Raw genomic sequence first — 20,340 nt, 5'->3', positions numbered from 1 at the left:
CACACACACACACACACACACACACACACACACACACACACACACACACACACACACACACACACACACAAACTGTGGGACCTATCTGTACAACCCGGACTCAACACACAGTGTGAGGGGTGGCCATCCAAGATGGTAGAACCTGCGGTAGAAACTACGCGACCTCGGCGTGCTCCGAGAACCAGGCCTCCAGACCTCGGCATCGCCTGCGGAGGACGGACGGAGGAGGGGGAATCGGAAGCGCTGCGCGAGGAAGCAGAAACGCGGAAAGCGATCTCGTGCTAATGCTAGGCTAAAAGCTAACCCTGCCCGCTCTACCATCACTACTGCTGGCAAATGTCTGCTCCCTGGACAATAAATTAGACTACATCAGACTCCAACAAGCTACTCGGCGTGAGTACAGACACTGTTGCGTTTTTGTGTTTACGGAGACGTGGCTGAGCGACAGAGTTCCAGACGCCGCCATCCATCTGGACGGGCTAGCCGCGTTTCGTGCCGACAGAAATGCAGCTCTGTGCGGTAAGACTCGCGGCGGCGGTCTGTGTGTTTACATCAACACGGAATGGTGTAAGAACTCTGTGCTTGTTTCTACCTACTGCTCATCGCTGCTGGAGTTTATTGTTGTGAGATGTAGACCTTTTTATTTACCCCGGGAATTCACCACCGCTATTGTGCTCGGAGTGTACATACCACCTAGCGCTAATGCTAAGGAAGCGCTCAGTGTGCTCTACGGGACCATTAGCGGACTTCAAAACTCACACCCTGACGGATTGTTTATTGTCGCCGGAGATTTTAATCACGCAAACCTCAGGACTGTGCTTCCCAAATTCTATCAGAATGTGGACTTTGCAACCAGAGGAGAAAACACGCTGGATGTTGTTTACACAAACATCCGGGGCGCATACCGGGCGAAGCCCCGCCCCCACCTCGGGTACTCAGACCACATCTCTGTTATGCTGATCCCAGCATACAGACCACTCAGCAGGCGTTCAAGACCAGCTCAAAAACAAGTGAGAACCTGGCCAGCAGGATCCACGCCAAGGTGCGTGCGCTGCTAAAAACAAGAGACTCTGCCTTCAGAGCAGGAGACAGTGCGGCCTTGAAAACAGCAAGGGCCAAACTGTCCCGTGCCATCAGAGAGGCGAAGCGCGCACACGCCAAGAGAATCCATGGCCACTTCCAGGACAGCGGAGACACCCGGCGCATGTGGCAGGGCATCCAGGCGATCACGAATTACAAGACCATATCACCTGCTTGTGACCGTGACCCCTCCCTCCCAGATGCGCTGAATGACTTCTACGCCCGGTTCGAGGTGCAAAACAACGTGGTGGCGAGGAAGACCATCCCTCCTCCCAGTGACCAGGTGCTCTGTCTAACCACAGCTGAAGTGAGGAAAAATCTATGCAGAGTTAACCCACGGACGTCTGCTGGACCTGACAACATTCCTGGCAGAGTGCTCAGGGAATGTGCAGAACAACTAGCAGATGTATTCACTGACATCTTTAACATCTCCCTGAGCAGCGCCACTGTTCCCACGTGCCTCAAGACGACGACCATCATTCCTGTGCCGAAGAAGTCTTCTGTCTCCTGCCTCAATGACTATCTATGGGTTGCACTCACACCCATCATGATGAAGTGCTTCGAGAGGCTCGTCATGAGGCACATAAAGACCCAGCTCCCACCCGCACTGGACACCATGCAGTTTGCGTATCGTCCAAACCGCTCCACGGACGATGCCATCTCCACAACCCTCCATCTGTCCCTCACTTATCTGGATAACAAAGACTCTTATGTAAGGATGCTGTTCATAGACTTCAGTTCAGCATTTAACACAATCATTCCTCAGCACCTGATTGAGAAGCTGAGCCTACTGGGCCTGAACACCTCCCTCTGCAACTGGATCCTGGACTTCCTGACTGGAAGACCTCAGTCAGTCAGGATCAGGAACAGCATCTCCAGCACCACCACACTGAGCACTGGAGCCCCTCAGGGCTGTGTGCTCAGTCCACTGCTGTTCACTCTGCTGACTCACGACTGTGCACCAATGCACAGCTCGAATCATATGATTAAGTTTGCTGATGACACGACCGTGGTGGGTCTAATCAGCAAGAACGACTAGTCAGCATACAGAGAGGAGGTGCAACGGTTAACAGCCTGTTGTGGAGCCAACAACCTGTCTCTGAACGTGGACAAAACCAAAGAGATGGTTGTTGACTTCAGGAGAGCACAGAGAGACCATTCTCCACTGATCATCGAGGGATCTTCAGTGAAGATCGTCAAGAGCACCAAATTCCTTGGTGTTCATCTGGCGGATAACCTCACCTGGTCACTTAACACCAGCTCCATCACTAAGAAAGCCCAGCAGCGTCTCTACTTCCTGAGAAGGCTGAGGAAAGCTCATCTCACTCCCCCCATCCTGACCATGTTCTACAGAGGGGCCATCGAGAGCATCTTGAGCAGCTGCATCACTGCCTGGTTTGGGAACTGCACCGTCTCGGATCGCAAGACCCTACAGAGGATAGTGAGGACAGCTGAGAAGATCATCGGAGTCTTTCTCCCCTCTATCATGGACATTTACACCACACACTGCATCCGCAAAGCAAACAGCATTGTGGATGACCACACACACCCGTCACACACACACTTCACCCTCCTACCATCAGGGAAACGGTTCCGAAGCATTCCGGCCGTCACAACAAGACTGTGCAACAGTTTTTTCCCGCAAGCCATCAGGCTCCTCAACAAACATCTGAACTGAACTCTCTCTCACACATACACACATACTCACACACACACACTTACACACAACTGTGTGACTGATCTGTACAACCCGACTCAACACACATACACTTCGCACACCCAGGTTTCAACACCATTTACACCTTTCATTGTCGCAATATTGTTTACATGCCGTTTGTTGTTTGTTGCTGATCTTCTGGGACTTGCTCTCTTTGCACAATATTCTCTTCAAATCCTTTGGTCACTGATTACTTTATTTTGATTGCTGCTTTTGTAGAATTGCACAACTGTTTACATTTCTCTGTTTACATTTTTCTGCTACTGTGCACCTTATTCTGTTACGACAGGTTTTACTGGCGGAGCTATTGTTGTTTTTATTTTTATATTGTGTATTGTGTATTGTCCTGCACTGTCCTGTGTTGTCTCGCACTGTCTTGTGATGTCTTTGCACTGTTTGCACCAGTTGCACACATGGACTTTATGTGGCGAGAATCTTAGTTCCTGGCCCTGTGTTCTTCTGTTCTGTGACTGTTGTTTACTGTTGTTTTTTGTTGTTTTATGTAGCACCTGGGTTCAGGAGGAACGTTGTCTCATTTCACTGTGTACTGCATCAGCTATACATGGTTGAATGACAATAAAAGCTTCTTGACTCTTGACTCTTGACACTCGTACTCACTTCTCACATCCATGTCTTTAGCACCACCCACATTACATCACTTCATTACCTTAAACTGTTTACACGCCATTTCTGCACATCTTTCTGGATTGCTGCTATTTGCTCTTTTGCACAACATTTTGTTTACAATATTTAGTTTACATTTTTGCTACTGTTCACTGTCTCGTTACAACAGGTTTACTGGCGGCGCTATTTTGTGTTCTGTCTATCATCTTACACTGTCTTGTGTTGTCTTTGCACTGTTTGCACCAGGTTGCACACATGCACTTTATGTGGCAAGGACATGCACTAGTGCTTGGCCCTGTTTTTTTCTGTTTGTGTGATTGTTATTTTATGTAGCATCAAGGTCCTTGAGAAACGTTGTTTCATTTCACTGTGTACTGCATCAGCTGTATATGGTTGAAATGACAATAAAAGCTTCTTGACTTGTCCTGTTCGATTGGAGGCGACTCTGTGCAGCTTGGGATGGTTTCTTATCAACACCTTGGGTGGCTCCATGAAATTCTGGAGTAAGAACAGGAGTTTTGAGGATGGATTGGACTGTAGTTAATATCAACAGTCTGCTACACTGACTCAGGACTACAGTTTGCTCTGATCTCCATCACTGCACCTCAACATCGTTTATCTGTAATAAATGGACATTCGGCAAATAAACATGAATTGAATTGCTGTCACACTGTCCTGCACCACCCTCACATACTTCCCTGACACACCTGACTTCCTTATACAATACCACAACTCCTCTCTCCACCCTGCAATTCCTTCCAAGAATATTAAAGCAAATGTGAAAACATGCTTTACTGTGGGTAGGTCACTATTTCACCATTGAGTCTCAGTGAACAACTTGTTACTATGGAAATGATAAAGTATTAGAAGTGAATAGAATTCTGTCAATGCTACTGTTAGAGAACCCTCTGACTACTTACAAGCAACAAGGAGTGTGTGTGTGTGTGTGTGTGTGTGTGTGTGTGCACGTGTGTGTGTGTGTGTGTGTGTAGTGTACATACTTAAATCAGTAATTTTTTTCCACTTGTTGCTCCATTCAGTGAGCTGCTGAGCGTAATGTTTCTCCAATTGAGCTCGGTCTTTAAAACAGTCCACAATGACATCACACACCTCGAATGAGTCCTGAGTTCTGTTAACTGTACGGGCATAGTTACCCGGCTGCAACACGCACGCACGCACGCACGCACGCGCGCGCACACACACACACACACACACACACACACACACACACACACACACACACACACACACACACAGTTTACAATGCCATAACTTAATTAACACCATATTTTGTATATTTACCATATACAACATCAGTGGTTACTCTAGAAAACATTACAGAGAGAGAGAGAGAGAGAGAGAGAGAGAGAGAGAGAGAGAGAGAGAGAGGGGAGAGAAGTGAGAGAAAGACAGAGTAAAAGTAAGAGAAAGGGAGAGAGAGCGAGAGCGAGAGAGAGAAAATAACAGTTATCTCACCATCCAGAAGCTGAGTTTGTTGGTTTCATCGTGCTCCCCTGCCATGCGTGAAGCTGCAAACACCTAAAGCCTGAAGGAAGTGTGTGAGTTAAAGGACGAAGAGCAGTGTGTGTGTGTGTGTGTGTGTGTGCATTTGTTGGCTGGAATCTGGCAGCAGGAATAGAATCCCCTCCCAAACATTCCACTATCCAGCAGAGGCATCCCAAAATAAATAGCACATGTAAGGTCAATACACACACACACACACACACACACACACACACACACACACACACACACACACACACACACACACACATCTGCTATACAGTAGACATCTCAGACATCACCATATACATAACTGTCTCTCTCTATCTGACACACACACACACACACACACACACACAAACACACATATCCTAATTTAGCTCGTTTAAAACATGATCAAACATACCAATCACATAGTTTACCAGTTAGTATTGCAGGAGCTGTGTGTGTGTGTGTGTGTGTGTGTGTGTGTGTGTGTGTGTAATCATAAAAAGATACAATAATGTAAAATCTTTTCTGCAGGGTATAAGTGACGGTTTAAGATCAGATGTTGTTGTTTCAGAAGGTTTGAGCACTTAGTCTCCAACACCTACATAAACTCATCACCCCCTTCCCAACACGACCATGGCCTAATCAACCCCCTTCAAAACACCCACATGGACTAATCAACTTCTTCCCAAAACCCACATGGGTGAATTTATAGTGCCTCTCTTAATGTTAATCAGAGATTAGGATTCAGTTTTAAATCATTTGAAGTGCTCGTCCTTAAAATTGTACTTTCATACATACATAGAAAACCCCTACTATCTCTCACTCTGGCCCCCCCCAGAGCGTGATGAGCACGAGCAGAGCAGAGATCCATAACACGGATCGGAGAGTCAGGAAAACAGGCGTGGTCAGGAGGCCAGAAGTGAGAATAGTCAGGCGGAAACAGGTCGATTACCGAGAATTAAATGTTTCAGGGAAAATCGCTGGAGTGTACTCAGGGCAAGCCTTGAAGGCAGTTTGGCACCGATTGAAGGTTTCTGCCGTCCTTATCTGTGTTTGCAAGATGGACACCCTTTCCGCGTAGCAGGTTGGAAGGGGTCGGTTCCTTGGTGGTGGAGGTGGCAATGCCGGAAGTGCTCAAGCGGGCTGACATCAACCATATTAAAAAAACAGCTTCTTCCACCTTGGAAAAATTGCTAAGCTAAGAAACATGTTGTCTATATCTGATGCAGAGAAGCTCGTCCATGCGTTCATGACCTCCAGACTGGACTATTGTAATGCATTACTAGGTGGATGTCCCCTAACCCTGCATCATTAATGAACAAGCTTCAGTTTGTCAAGAATGCAGCAGCCAGAGTTCTTACAAGGTCGAGAAAATCTCACCATATAACCCCAATCTTCTCATCCCTACACTGGCTTCCTGTTAAGTTACAAATCCACTACAAACTACTGCTACGTTATCTCCATGTATCTATCCAGTCTTTTAACACGCTACAATCCGTCACGCTCCCTGAGATCTCAAAACTCTGGACTTCTAGTAGTTCCTAGAATAGCAAAGTCCACTAAAGGTGGTAGAACATTCTCACATTTAGCTCCTAAACTCTGGAATAGTCTTCCTGACAGTGTTCGGGGTTCAGATACACTCTCCCAATTTAAGTGTAGATTAAAGACGTATGTTTTTAGCGAGTTCTACACATAACACACATCACATCATAACCTTGTGCTCCAGAACATCTGATCACATCACATTATCAACTTGTGCTGTTAATATCATGAACAGCAGCTACGCTAGTTCCTCTCCACTGCTTCTCTTTCTCTCCCCATCCCGAGGCTTCCTGAGGTTGCTCCAGCTCCAGTCACGTCCCACCTCATGAAGATTGTGGACCTTTAAAGAACTAGATGCCCACAAACATCCCAAACCTTTTAGAGACGTACCAGTGCAATTTGGATCCCACTTTATGTGGAGTTTGGACACTGGACCACTTTGAGTGTTTAAAGGTTCTAAAATGAAGAAGCTGGTTTTGGATCTGTGATGATTGCAAATGTTGAGCTATTTTATGAGTTTCTCAGTAGCTCCTGGTTCCATAACCTTAAACTGACTGTATAAGACTGTAAAAAGAACATCAGTCATAATCACACACTCCAGTGCTCATGTTAGTTCTCACTCTCCAGTGTTCTGTAGTGTTTAAAGACTATAATCACACTCTTGATATCACTCAAATGAGGATGAGGTTCTGCTTTTGAGTCTGGTTCCTCTCAAGGTTTCTTCCTCATAACATCTAAGGGAGTTTTTTTGTTGCCACAGTCGCCATGGTGTTCATCAGAGATAAATACACCTCGTTCCCCTTCATTCTTAAATTCTGCAAAGCTGCTTTGAGACAATGTCCTCTGTGAAAGTACTATAGAAATAAACTTGACTTATCGCCCCCTTCCCAACACCTACACCGATTAATCACTCCTATCCCAACACATACATGGACTGATCAACCCCCTTCCCAACACAAACTTTCACTGATCACCCCCTTCCCAGCACCTACACTGACTAATCACCCCCCTTCCCAACACCTACACTGACTAATTACCCCCCTTCCCAACACCTATACTGACTAATCACCCCCTTCCCAAAACATGCACTGACTAATCACCCCCTTCCAAACACACACATGGACTAATCAAGTCAAGTCTAATCAAGTTTATTTCTATTGCACTTTTCACAACAGACATTGTCCTAAAACAGCTTTACAGAATTTAACAGTGAAGGTGAATAGTGTGTATTTATCCCTGATGAGCACCATGGAGACTGTGGTGATGGAAAAACTCCCTTAGATGTCATGAGGAAGAAACCTTGAGAGGAACCAGACTCAAAAGCAGAACCTCATCCTCATTTGGGTGACATCAAGAGTGTGATTATAGTCTTTAAACACTACAGAACACTGGAGAGTGAGAACTAACATGAGCACTGGAGTGTGTGATTATTACTGATGTTCTTTTTACAGTCTTATACAGTCAGTTTGAGGTTATGGAACCAGGAGCTACTGAACAACTCATAAAATAGCTCAACATTTGAGATCATCACAGATCCAACACCAGCTTCTCCATGCCAGAGCCTTTAAACACTCAAAGAGGTCCACTGTCCAAACTCCACATGAAGTGGGATCTATTTGGCATTGGTACGTCTCTAGATCAGGGGTCACCAACCTTTTTGAAACTGAGAGCTACTTCTTGGGTACCATAAATGTGAAGGGCTACCAGTTTGATACACACAGTTTTCAGTTTGATCTGAAATAACAAATTTGCTCAATTTAACTTTTATTATATCTTATTATTAATAATTAATGATATTCATCTATGTGAAGACACTGATCATGTTACTCATAATAAGTATCAACAATGATTTAACAAAATAGGAAACAGCTATTTTTAGAAAAGGCCCGGGTGCTACTCATGTGGTTCTTGCGGGCTACCTGGTGCCTGCGGGCACCACGTTGGTGACCCCTGCTCTAGATGGTTCGGGATGTTTGCGGGGTCGGCATCTAGTTCTTTAAAGGTCCACAGTCTTTATGAGGTGGGACGTGACTGAAGCTGGAGCAAAATGTTCATTATTTTAACAGCACAAGTTGACAAATTCACTTTTATCACCACATTATCTGTGTAAAGCTGCTTTGAGACAATGTTCATTGTTAAAAGCGCAACACAAATAAACATGAATTGAATTGAAATAATGTGATGTGATCAGATGTTCTGGAGCACAAGGTTATGATGTGAGACGTATGTTATGTGTAGAACTCGCTAAAAAGATATGTTTTTAATCTACACTTAAACTGGGAGAGTGTATCTGAACCCCGAACACTGTCAGGAAGACTATTCCAGAGTTTAGGAGCTAAATGTGAAAATGCTCTACCACCTTTAGTGGACTTTGCTATTCTAGGAACTACTAGAAGCCCAGAGTTTTGAGATCTCAGGGAGCGTGACGGATTGTAGCGTGTTAAAAGACTGGATAGATACATGGAGATAAACCATTTAGTGCTTTATAAGTGAGTAGCAGTAGTTTGTAGTGGGTTTGAAACTTAACAGGAAGCCAATGTAGGGATGAGAAGATTGGGGTTATATGGTGATATTTTCTCCACCTTGTGAGAACTCTGACTGCTGCATTCTGAACTAACTGAAGCTTGTTTATTAATGATACATAATAATTACCCCCTTCCCAACACACACATCTAAAAACTGCCCCTCTTCCCAACACCTACACTGACTAATCACCCCATTTCCCCACATGGACATTTGCCTTCGGATGAGCTGGACTTTGTGAGTGGAGGTTGATGTGAACTGAAAGAAGAAAATATTGCAAAGGGAAAACCAGAAATATAGAGTATAATACTCATTTATTCAAACATCTAAATCATAATTTTCAGATCATCACCATCATAAACATCATCCTGACATAGCAACAGAAATACCTGATAAATCTATAGAGCTCTGCATAAATATCTGTCTTACATTTATCATTTAATTTTAAATCCAAGTGCTTAATATTATTTATAGATTTTTACTTTGTCCTAAAATATTGTCTTTTTCCTTTTAAATAAAATGAAGTGATCTTATCATCTTTGGGACTAACCTCCCACACACTTTACATCAGCATGTTGTACAGAGAGCAAATGAAGGCAACCTAAACCCCAAGGGACATGTGTTCTGTGATCTGGAAGACCAATTATGCTTACGGTGTGAAAATGACCTATACTTAACTCTTAAATGCTTATTCCTATTACCTTTTAATAATATTTATTATTGTAAATAAAAATAAAAACTGTAAAGCTAATGTTTATCATCATAACCACCACAATTATCATCCTGATCCTCTTCATCATTCTCATCATCATCTTCCTCGTCCTCATCAGCAGCATCAGACCACAAGTAACGATGTGTATGGCATGAGCGATATCTGTACACACGTTTACAACAATAAAGATCATTGCATTGTATTTCTACAGTAAACTTTACATTACCATAGCAACAGAGAAATGCTGCCATAAAATCACACCAGGATTTTAGAAACGAAGGAAGCAGACTTGGAGCGTCCACTGCTGAAGCTGAAGACGCTTCCAGGTGTTGAGTCTCTCAGGTGGATCACTTTTAGATAGACACACTGGAGCAGCTTAGCACAGATTTTAAGATAATAAATGGATGTTTGGCGGTTTGTTTGAGTCAGAGTTTTTTATGTTCATCTGCGGAGATGAGTGAGTATGAGAGCCCTGTTTTCTTTGTAATGTAAACCTTTCAACTCTGAGTTCCTTCATCTCGCAGGCGGTCATTCGGTCCCTCTGAGGAAACAGTGGAGACAGAAAATGGAGATGACAGTCTGAAAGGAGAGAAAAGGTTGCATCATCACAATTATTAAAGCCGCATAAATAGCAGTATTTTAGATTGAGTATGAGTATGGAGAACACGCAGAGCAGCATCAGCAAGTGACTGCAATGTGACTGCAAACTCGACCTCAACTCAGAAGGAAAGTGTAGACCTGAAGTGCATGTCTCACAAAAAATGAGGTTCTTTTAAACTTTCACTGTTCCTTGCTCATTTATAAATTTGCTAATTGTTGCAGACCTTTCTCTTATAAACCCCACAGTTATGGAACAACCTTCCAATCAGTGTTCAAGTCGAGGCTGAACACATTTATTTAGTGGAGTATTTAGTCAGTAGGTGTTTGTGAGGTAAAGGCTCAGATCTGGAGGGATCATGGATATGGAATGTTTGGTGAACTGGGATATTTGGATGCTGTCGTCTCCTCACTCTCACACGTTCACTCAGGTTTGTTGATGGTGGTGTGGTGGGTCGTCTCTTATCCCAGAGATCCTCATGTCTGTGTTTCCTTCTGCTTCTCCCTTTTAGTTCTGCTGCCAGAGTGAATCTTACCAGAGTCCAAACTGCACAGTGACTTAACTTTCATACAACAATCAGGAGACTTAATAATCCATATCCTTCTCTTCCTGTCACCCTCTTCTCTCTCTCTCTCTCTCTCTCTCTCTCTCTCTCTCTCTCTCTCTCTCTCGTTAAACATGCTCCTGAGGTTTCAGATGTGGATGAGGTTCCCTCTTGAGTCTGGTTCCTCTCAAGGTTTCTTACTTATGTTATCTTAGAGAGTTTTTCCTTTACCACAGTCGCCATTTGCTTGTTAATCAGTGACAAACTTACACTTATAAAGAACATCTTATGCATTTTATTACCACATTTTCTGTGTAAAACTGCATTGAGACAATGTTCATTGTTAAAACCGCAATACACATAAATATGAATTAAACTGAATTGAATTAATAGCTTTGTGTCAATGCAAAATCTATGCAGCATTGCTGCCACTGCTCTGTGCACTCAGGTCAGCTGTCCTCATGCTTTCTGTCAAACACACTGTTCACTGTAAGGTTTTAGCAGAAAATCTATGCTGTAAAAGATGCTGCATTTCATCCTCTTTTTGTTTTCATAGAACTGAATCTGCTTTACAAATGAATAATAAAATGTGACCAGATTGCTCTTTTTATGTTGGATTTTATCCCAAGTCTAATCATCGTCTGTCCAAAAAATATTTTGATTTCTGATCAACTTTATTTGCTTTATCTTTTATTTCTCACCTGTCAGTAAGCCTCTTCAGCGCTCGCTCAATGTTCATGCGATGTCCGACGCGGCTCACTCCAAGATCAAGGAAGTCCTCTTTGGTGAGTGATGGCAGGTGTGAGCCATCAATCTCATTGTCTAGGAAGCGCTCTCTATGCTCCCCAAGGTTTAGGTAGGTTAGCCAATCAGCAACATCATATTTGGTCCAGTATGGGAGGGGCTTGGATGCAAAAGGCCGATTAGGTGGAGGAAGTGTTAGAGGTGGTAGGTAGCTCACGCTAGAAGGGGAGGAGCCACCAGATAGAAAATGTGTAGGGGAGAGAGAATGTGAGCCTAGCAAAGGGTTTGAAGTAGGTGCTGGGGAGGAAGGGGGCATTAGTGGAGGAGTTGGAGGGAAGAAATGCTCGGCCAAATGATGGGAAGATGATGGGGGAGTAAGAGGGACCTGCAGATCAAAGGGGGATCCATAAAGAGAAGCAGAAGGAAAAACAGGAAGAGAGGAAGGACGTGGTGGCCCAGGTTGTGGTCGTTCTGAACAGGAAATAAGAGGACTTGGAGCACGGCGGCGCTGAATATGAGCTTCGGAGCGCCTTGATTCCAAAGCAGAAAAGAAATCTAGACCTTTAGTACGATATTTAGCACGATGCTTTGGTGAAGTTGGGTATGGGGAATAGGACACAGAGGAAGGTGAAAGAGGGGCATGAGAGAGGGATATAGGCGAGATGGGGGGGTGGTTATATGATGGAGGGGACAATGGAGGGTGTGCAAGAGACAGTGGAGAAAGAGGGGCATGGGGCAGACAGGGAGGAGAAAGAGGACAGTGAGAGAAAGATAGGGGAGATGGGGATGTGGTCCAGCTTGAATAAGGAGGGGCCTGAGGGGTCAAAGTAGGCGTTAATGCAGGAGTCAGAGGTGAAGAAGGTACAGGATTAGCGGTAAGGCTAGGGGCTATCGGGTTAGGTACAATATTTGTGGTTAAGGGGTTAGAAGAGATTGTTGAGGTTAATGGAATAGGGGTTAAAGGACTAGGAGGCAATGTATTTGCTAAGGGATTAGGGGTCAAATTTGGTGCTACAGGATTTGAGCTAATAGGATTTAAGGTAACAGGAGCCAAAGAAGGTGACAAAGATCTCTGAAGTGGTTGTGAGGAGGAAAGAAGTAGGGCATGGCCTGCAGGGACTAATGAAGACAGGTCTTCTGAAAACCTGTAAGAAAAAAGATCAGATAATCTAAGAACCTCCAGATGGATACAAACCCTCAACTACTTTTGTTTATGATTTAAATGACAACTTCATAACAGTCTCTAGTGGATAATCTCTGACCTTTGCATCTGCTGTGACCCTTGACCCTGCCATCCCCCGATCTGCTGCAACTTGTTGCTGAGTTCACTGATAATACTGGCCTTTACACTGGAAAGAGGGGAATTCAGACGTCTGTCCATAAAAGATGGTGCCTTCACTCCTCCTTTTCCCTCCATCTTTTCATCCAGCTGGTAAAATCCTGGGGCAGCACTCGTCTGTCGCCGTAATGATGGCACTGTTCGTACTGTCTCCACATTAGTGTGTAATTTAGCAGTGTTATGGAGATGTGGTTTCACATGTGTGGGTGGTGGAGGTTTGCTTTTGTGTGTGTGAGTTTTTGTGTGTGTGTCATTGTGCATTTTAAACTGATGGTGTGTGTTAGACAGACATGAATCCAGAGACACTCTTCTTCCTTCTTTAATTCCACTAATTTCTGTGCTCACTCGTCTTTCCTGGTGCCTTCTTTCTCCACTAACACTTTCTGTCTGATGGTCAATGCTGCTGTGACTGTCTGGTTCCTCAATCCCAGAATCCACCACTGCCTCTGGCCACTCAAAACCCTTTGATTCTGTCTGGATCCTTTCACCTCCAACAACCGGTCGACTTGCTGAAGGGGTTGTCATAGTTACAGTTACTACAGCAGCAGTTGCGGTTGCTGCTGCAGCAGTTGTCATAGTTGCAAAGGTAAGAGTAGAACTACCGTGATCTTGTGGTGTGTAGAAAAGTGGGAGGGGCCTGTGCAGTGATGCAGGGTCTGAGGAAGTGGGTGGGGCAGAAGTAGTGGAAGTTGTAGAAAAAATCTGGGGAGATGGAAGTGAAGGAGACATAGCAGATTGGGTTAAATTGGCCACTTCACTATCATATGATGTTAAACTAGATGCAGCTGAATCAGCAGCCTGGGGGGAGGGGAATGGAGGCTGAGGGTGGATTTGTGGCATTTGGGCAGATTGTGGTGGATTGGCAGGAGGGATTTTTGGACAGAGCTGAGGTGGTGGAAGTAGAGGAGAAGGAGGGAAGAGATATGGATGAACAATGGCAGAGGGATGAAAGGTTGAGGTATGAATTTCAGGTAGAGACTGGGATGTTTCTGTTGGTCCTGGTGGGTCTACAGTGGTGTTCTGAAGCTGCTGATCATGCTGCAGTAGACTTTGACCAACATGTTGTTGTTCTTGGTGAGGATGTTCTTGTTGATGGTGGTTGTACACTGTTGTTTCCTGTACTGATCTGTCCACTCCATTTGCAAACTGTAAGGGTGGTGGAAGTGGTTCTGCAAACACAAACTCATCGGCTATATCCACTGAGGGGGCAGGTGGAGGCAAAACCATTACCCCACCTCCAGTTTCACTGCCTTGACCTTCCTCCTTAATTTCAGCCCTTTCTGTCACTGTATCTGTTTTTTTGGTGTTTTCTAGGACAGGATTAGCATGGTAGATAGCATTACTGCTCACTTCAGTATCCATGCGTACTAAAGGGGGTCTATGTTGATGGTGCTGTTGAGACATTTTTCCTTTCCCTTCCCTCTCATTGTGATAGGTTTGATATTGATTTGTTCTTTCAGAAGTGAATTGCACCTTCTGAACATCCCTTTCTTCCCTTTCTACACTCATTACCCCACTACCAGACATTCGCAACATTCTTGGACTCTGTGGTCGACTCAAAGGAAAATTATTTGTTGATGTAGGGCTGCTACCACTAGGGTAAATTCCAGTCTGTGCTTGGTGCATGTAGGAAGAGGAATGGTGCTGTGGATTGTGGGTAGATGAATGAGAGCTAGGAAAAGCAGCAGCAGTGGAAAACTGGCGCCCAAAATGCCTCTCATCCTTACGTGATCGACGGTCATCCTTAAGAGCTCGTTCTCGAGCAGCTAATGCTAGGCTTAATGGACTTGATGGATCCAGAACTTTCCCAGTTAGTGGGTGAATAAAGGTAGTGTTGTGCTGAGAGGCATATTGTGGCAGTCCAAAGGCAGGTGGCATGCTTGCAGCATCGCTAGTGTACAAGCCCTCATCAATTGATTTGGAGGAGCGGAGCCTGGGTGCAGGCTCATTCTGAAATGACTGGGAAAGGTCAGGATCCTCAAGCACATCCTCTTCAGAGGAGTAGAAGAAAGAAGTGCTCTTGCGGCGGGAATCACGAAAACGCTCTCTTTCTCGCTGAGCTGTTCCACCCACATCTGGAGGGAAGGGTGTAGGTGGAACTGGAGGCAGGGCAATAGGTGGAGCTGGGATTGATACTATGCTATGATGTTCTGCTTCTTCATCCTCAAGCTGTGAAGAAGGCTCAGCTTCTACGCTGCTGTTCTGGCTGCTACGTCCTGAGCTGCTTGTGGAAGGTGCTTTGACGATTATGGTTGGAATTGGAATAGAGTTTTTCTCTGATCTCCCTCCTCCTTCCTCCACTTTACGTTGCTTTAGCAGTGGCCCTTTACCACCACGTCGGCCAGTTGTCTTGGCGATTGCTGCTGGCATGTCAGATGGTGGTACAGCACTGCTAGAACCACGCCTTAAACCACCCATTTTAACTCCTTCCCTCCTACTGTGGTCGGCGTCCACCTTAGAGGAAATATATGATAAAGTAAGATAAAATTAGAAAGAAAAGAACATAGCAATAAAACTTAAAAACATGAATGGCTCTGGTACATTGTGTTCATTCATGGTGCTCACCCGACGAGTAGATGCCCTTATTTGCATCTGGGCATGATGAGTGGGATTGTTGTGCATGAGCTCTGGCCTCCTCTGAACAGGAACCGGTGGTTCTGGTGCAGACGTTTCAGGAGGAGGTGGGATGTCATCTGGCCCCGGCACTGATAAACTACGAGATAGTTTCATAGTAGGGGGGTGAAGATGTCCCCGTTCCTCATCGGTTACTCCTAAAATAAAAAATCAAAGATGAACTAATATGTTAAGGAAATTTAAATGCACAGGAAAGGCAAGATGGATGACTGAAGGGTTTTTTGACTCACCAACAGATTTCTGTCGAAGCATCACCCCATGCTGGGAGGTGTGGCTTGATGAAAACTGGGCATAATTAGGACCATACCCAGACCCTGATGAAATCATACCAACACTTCCTGATTGGTCAAAACTTTGCTGTTTGCAAAGAAGAATATATAGTCATGAATATATTAATACCTCTGTGCAAATATCAATTATACATTTACACACACACACACACACACACACACACACACACACACACACACACACACACACACACATCTCTAATTCTAGTTCATAATTGTACCATTTATTATTCTTTTGATGATTTGCTCAAAATCAGCCAATAAACTGTTTATCCCATATCCATTCTTCACTGTACTCATTGAATGGCCATAAGTGCCAGCAAGGACTTATCTGCTAACCTAAACTCCATCAGAATCACTAAAGTACGTTTTAATTTATATTTTTCCATTAATATGTATTACATTGATCCCAATTGTCTATTCTCTTTACTTTGGTTTACTCTTTGGTGCACTGCTTCTAGTGTCGTATGTTAATGTTTGCTTTTCTATTTCTAGCATATTTTAACCATTAAATGTTGCCAGAATAAAAAAAATCTGCTTTGATGCCCTTTAGAGTCAAGAGTTGGTTTCTAGCAGGTGTACAAAAGCATTGACATTTTCACGTCCTTTGATTGGATGGTCAGAAGCACACAAGTCAGATGCGCAGCAAACTGCAAAAAAATTCAAATATATTGATGTGGCTTTAATAGCTATTTTTTCATTTCACAAATACTGACAGAAACTGATTTGGTCGCAGATGCACTTACAAGGACATTTACAAGAAGGTATTTAAAAAAAAAAAAGCTGGACATTGTGAGGAAAGGTACTTAAAACAGTAAAAAAAAAAAAAATAAAAAAAAAAAAATAAACCTTTTTCAAGAACCGTTTAGACTTTTAGACGTTTTCTTTCCTGTACAATTTGCATAAAAACACACACTTTGTCTTCATTTCAAATCACCAGGAAAACCCTAATCCCGAGGTTTCCATTGTCAGAGAACTGTCATTTAATGAGGTTAATATTGATGCTTCTGCTAGAGATGATGTATGCAGGAGGTGCAGTTGTGGCTCAAGTGAAAAGAGATGTTTTGAAACGTGTTTATTTGGTTTCTTGCTTTACTAATGACATTCATTCTCACTGTATGCGATTTCTGTCTGTGATGCAGTGCTTTGTTCTACTGCGTTTCTCTGTATATTGATGGTTTCTATAGATGTGGCATCATCATGATGTTAATAAGAGGTGGATTGGTTCAGGTAGAACATCACTGAAGGTGTGCAATGCACGGCCAAACACTGAATTACATTTATTATCTCACCATAGTGGCACCTGTCAGGAGGTGGGATATGTTTAAAGAAAATAAATGAATATTTTCTATCTAAAATTTGTGTTGGAAACAGGAAAAAAATCAAAATATGGTCGCTGTCTTCTAAGGTAGCGACTTAAAGTGCCAAATTAAGATGTCTAAACATCAGCAGATGTTTATAGCAGTTTGACATAATTAAGTACCTACCAAAAGTGTTTCAAAGATGAAGACCTGGTGAACATGACTGTGGCAGCAGGTGTGTGGCTGAGCTCCAGATTATGAATGGAAGGCAGAGCTGAAGGAAGCGAGCAGTGAGGATCAGTGAGGAAGAGGTTAAAAAAAGAGCCGAGAGAGAGTGATGCAGAGCTGAGTGAGTGTTCATGTGTGTTTAGGCTTAAAACACTAAAAAGTGAAAGTAAATTGTGAAAGTGTGATTATGGCCAAATAAAGCCAGTTCTTGTTTTGCAAACGCATTGTTTGTCTCCTTTTTCTTTTGAGTGTACTGCATCACTCAATAAAGCTTATCTTTAATAATGGCAAAAAATGGGTAATGCAACATTTAGCTGATTTTACTGACCATCAGTTACTCTCAATTTGTCGAAAGTATTACGAAGGGTTTCGTCTCGAGTCTGCTGAAATGGGAAATCACTGAGGGAAATCCCCCAGATGGAGAAGTGGGTGAAACCCTCCTCTCTCCGGGTCTGCCTGCTGCGGAGCTGACATCATCAGCACTGGCAACACCTCCCCAGCCATCACATCGCACATCCCACATCACTATTAATGCAAGACCCATCTATGCAGATTCCTCTCAATAGAAGCAGAAACACTGGCCAAATAATTCCCAGAATTAGCAGATGTTTAAGGTCTTAACTAACCACTCTAACCACTGTCTCGATTTAGGGGAGGTGGTAACTCAGTGGTTAAGATGTTGGACTTCTGATAAGAAGAACATTAGTCAGGTATCCAAACCGCCACCCCCACCTTTATCACAGGGCATTGGTCCTGGAAGTGCCCAGGCTCCCCTCAGTGCCAGCAGACTATCCCAGGCCTCCCTCCCACACCTGTGATGTCAGGATCACCTACCTGTGGGGAAGAAAACACAAATACATGGAAAGGGAAAAGAGGCGTGTGAGCCTGGGGAACCATTCTCAGGGATCAATTCTTGTTTCAGAGAAACAAGTGTGGGGCAGGGCAGAGTAAGGAAGCGGCAAAAGGAGAGAAAGAGAGGGAACAAAAGAGATAAAATAAGTCTGTTACTGGGTACACTGGGGTGGCAGCAGGTGGGGTGCCTGTACCAACAACAGCTAGCCCCATGCTAGTACAGCTTGAGGAAAGCCCCAGCACCATCCTGTGACCCCATCTCGATAAACAGGATGTAGGTGGTGGCTGTCGTGGCTGTGGCTTGAGAACTCTGTTTTTTTTTTTGCAGCATGCTTCAGAACACCATAGGGTTTTCATCCTGATCTTGAATCACTACCTGGAAGCGCAGATCCTGCTCCACATTAAGCTGAAGAAGGGTGTTGTTTCTGACGGAGCTCTGCAAAAGCTTCGACCAGCTCACTCACCAAAGACAAAAGGATGCCATGACTAAATAACTCTCTGTTTCCTGGGTTTCAGCACCAGTGTGGATAGCTCACTTTCTCAGGGGAGAAGAAAGAGGATACAGGTGATAGGTTCCCCCGAAAATGTTTTGGCTTTAATTGCTCATAATCAAGCTTTTACTTTCACTTTTCACTGTTTTAGGCTTAAACACACATGAACATGCATTCAGCTCAGTGTCTCTTTCTATTCTGAGACTTTTTTCTCTCCTTTTTTTATCCTCTTCCTCACTTACTGCAACAGAATACACGGATTCATTAAATCCACTACAGGTGTGTGATCCTTACTGCTTGCTTCCTTCGGCTCCACTCCCATTCTCAAAACTGTTGCTCGACCACAAGCTGCCCCTGACTACCAACCAAAAGCTCCTACAATGGACAGATGATGATCATGGAACAAGGGATGAAGGTGGTCTGTTCTTATCAATCAGTTTGTTTTTTTTAGTCATGTGACCAGCCCAGTGTGTGGGTATGGCATACTTGGGAAAAACATGGCACCAGGATGTACTATGTGAAAAAGGTGAGCATGAAGATATTATTCATGGAAATCTTGGGTCCTGGTGTTCCTGTGGATGTTACTTGACGTGCACCACCTACCTACGACCTGCAGATACACTCTGACAATTACCATTTATATTTATGGCAGGTGTCCTTATCCAGAGCATCTAACAATTATCTCATTTCATTTAATGCTGCTGGGGTTTGAATTCATGATCTTATGATACAAAGTCCAATATCTTAACCACTTAGCTACCATTTATGAATTATACCCCTTAATGGTAAATGTGTTCCCTATTGGCAGTGTCCTCTTTCAGTTGGATAAAGCTCCCTGCACATCCACACTGCAACACAATGTTCAGGAACTGAGAAACATCACAAACATTTCAAGACGTTGACTTTACCAACTAATTTTTCAGATTTCAACCAGATGAGGCTCCACCTCATACCTTAGAGCATTTGATTGGTTTAGCAGTGGGAGGGACTTACACAATATTAGGCAAGTGGCTTTTATGTTATGTCTGATTAAAATATCAAAGTGTTAATGGTCTTTTCACACCATAGTCTTGTGCATCTGTCTTTTATTCTTCTTCTAATCCTCTACTTATCTTCCACAAGTCTAATACTTGAGAATGTTGATGGAGAATTATAGAGAAGGTCAAAAGGGGTTGCATTGTGTGTTTGTGGAATTAGAGAAAGCATACGACAGGGTGGAGAGAGGAGTTGTGGTATTGTATGAGGAAGTCAGGTGTGTCAGAGAAGTATGTGAGGGTGGTGCAGGACATGTATGAGGACAGTGTGACAGCAGTGAAGTGTGCAGTAGGAACGACAGACTGGTTCAAGGTGAAGGTTGGACTGCATCAAGGATCGGCTCTGAGCCCTTTCCTGTTTGCAGTGGTGATGGACAGGTTGACGGACGAGGTCAGACAGGAGTCTCCCTGGACTATGATGTTTGTGGATGATATTGTGATTAGTGGTGAGAGTAGGGAGCAGGTTGAGAAGAGCCTGGAGGGGTGGAGGTACACACTGGAGAGAAGGGAAATGAAAGTCAGTAGGAGTAAGACAGAGTACATGAGTACTTATGTGAAGAGGGAGGGCAGTGGAGGGGTGCGGTTGCAAGGAG

At 44.0% G+C, this 20,340-nt stretch overlaps 3 protein-coding genes and 1 long non-coding RNA gene across 7 annotated transcripts in view; 2 read left to right on the top strand and 2 right to left on the bottom strand.

Moving 5' to 3' along the window:
- The window catches only part of LOC310729556 (protein kinase C and casein kinase II substrate protein 3), a 32,898-nt gene extending 27,845 nt beyond the window's left edge, over nucleotides 1-5,053 (bottom strand). For both annotated transcript variants that reach the window (XM_083547869.1, XM_083547870.1), the window contains exons 1-2: nucleotides 4,898-5,053; nucleotides 4,423-4,579 (exon numbers count right to left, since the gene is read on the bottom strand). In XM_083547869.1, coding sequence (XP_083403995.1) covers nucleotides 4,423-4,579; nucleotides 4,898-4,942 — 202 coding nt within the window. In that variant the 5' untranslated portion in view covers nucleotides 4,943-5,053. The remainder of the gene's footprint in view (nucleotides 1-4,422; nucleotides 4,580-4,897) is intronic.
- Nucleotides 1-20,340, top strand: part of LOC310729622 (uncharacterized protein) — a 441,633-nt gene that overhangs the window by 301,850 nt on the left and 119,443 nt on the right. The gene's annotated exons all lie outside the window — the stretch shown is intronic.
- Nucleotides 1-20,340, top strand: part of LOC310730900 — a 198,086-nt gene that overhangs the window by 100,876 nt on the left and 76,870 nt on the right. The window lies entirely within an intron of this gene.
- LOC310727153 (SH3 and multiple ankyrin repeat domains protein 1) overlaps nucleotides 9,278-20,340 on the bottom strand; it is a 55,261-nt gene continuing 44,198 nt past the window's right edge. For 2 of the 3 annotated variants that reach the window (XM_083543374.1, XM_083543375.1), the window contains 5 exons: nucleotides 15,782-15,908; nucleotides 15,483-15,688; nucleotides 12,841-15,371; nucleotides 11,536-12,723; nucleotides 9,278-10,271 (listed from right to left, as the gene is read on the bottom strand). In XM_083543374.1, the coding sequence (XP_083399500.1) occupies nucleotides 10,190-10,271; nucleotides 11,536-12,723; nucleotides 12,841-15,371; nucleotides 15,483-15,688; nucleotides 15,782-15,908 (4,134 nt within the window). In that variant the 3' untranslated portion in view covers nucleotides 9,278-10,189. The remainder of the gene's footprint in view (nucleotides 10,272-11,535; nucleotides 12,724-12,840; nucleotides 15,372-15,482; nucleotides 15,689-15,781; nucleotides 15,909-20,340) is intronic. The other variant, XR_014533943.1, reaches the window with a different exon arrangement.

This window comes from Silurus aristotelis, assembly GCF_946808225.1.
Source record: "Silurus aristotelis genome assembly, chromosome: 1".
Taxonomy (NCBI): Eukaryota; Metazoa; Chordata; class Actinopteri; order Siluriformes; family Siluridae; genus Silurus; species Silurus aristotelis.
Note: the sequence above shows the minus strand (reverse complement) of the source record. Positions and strands in the feature narration are given on the sequence as shown.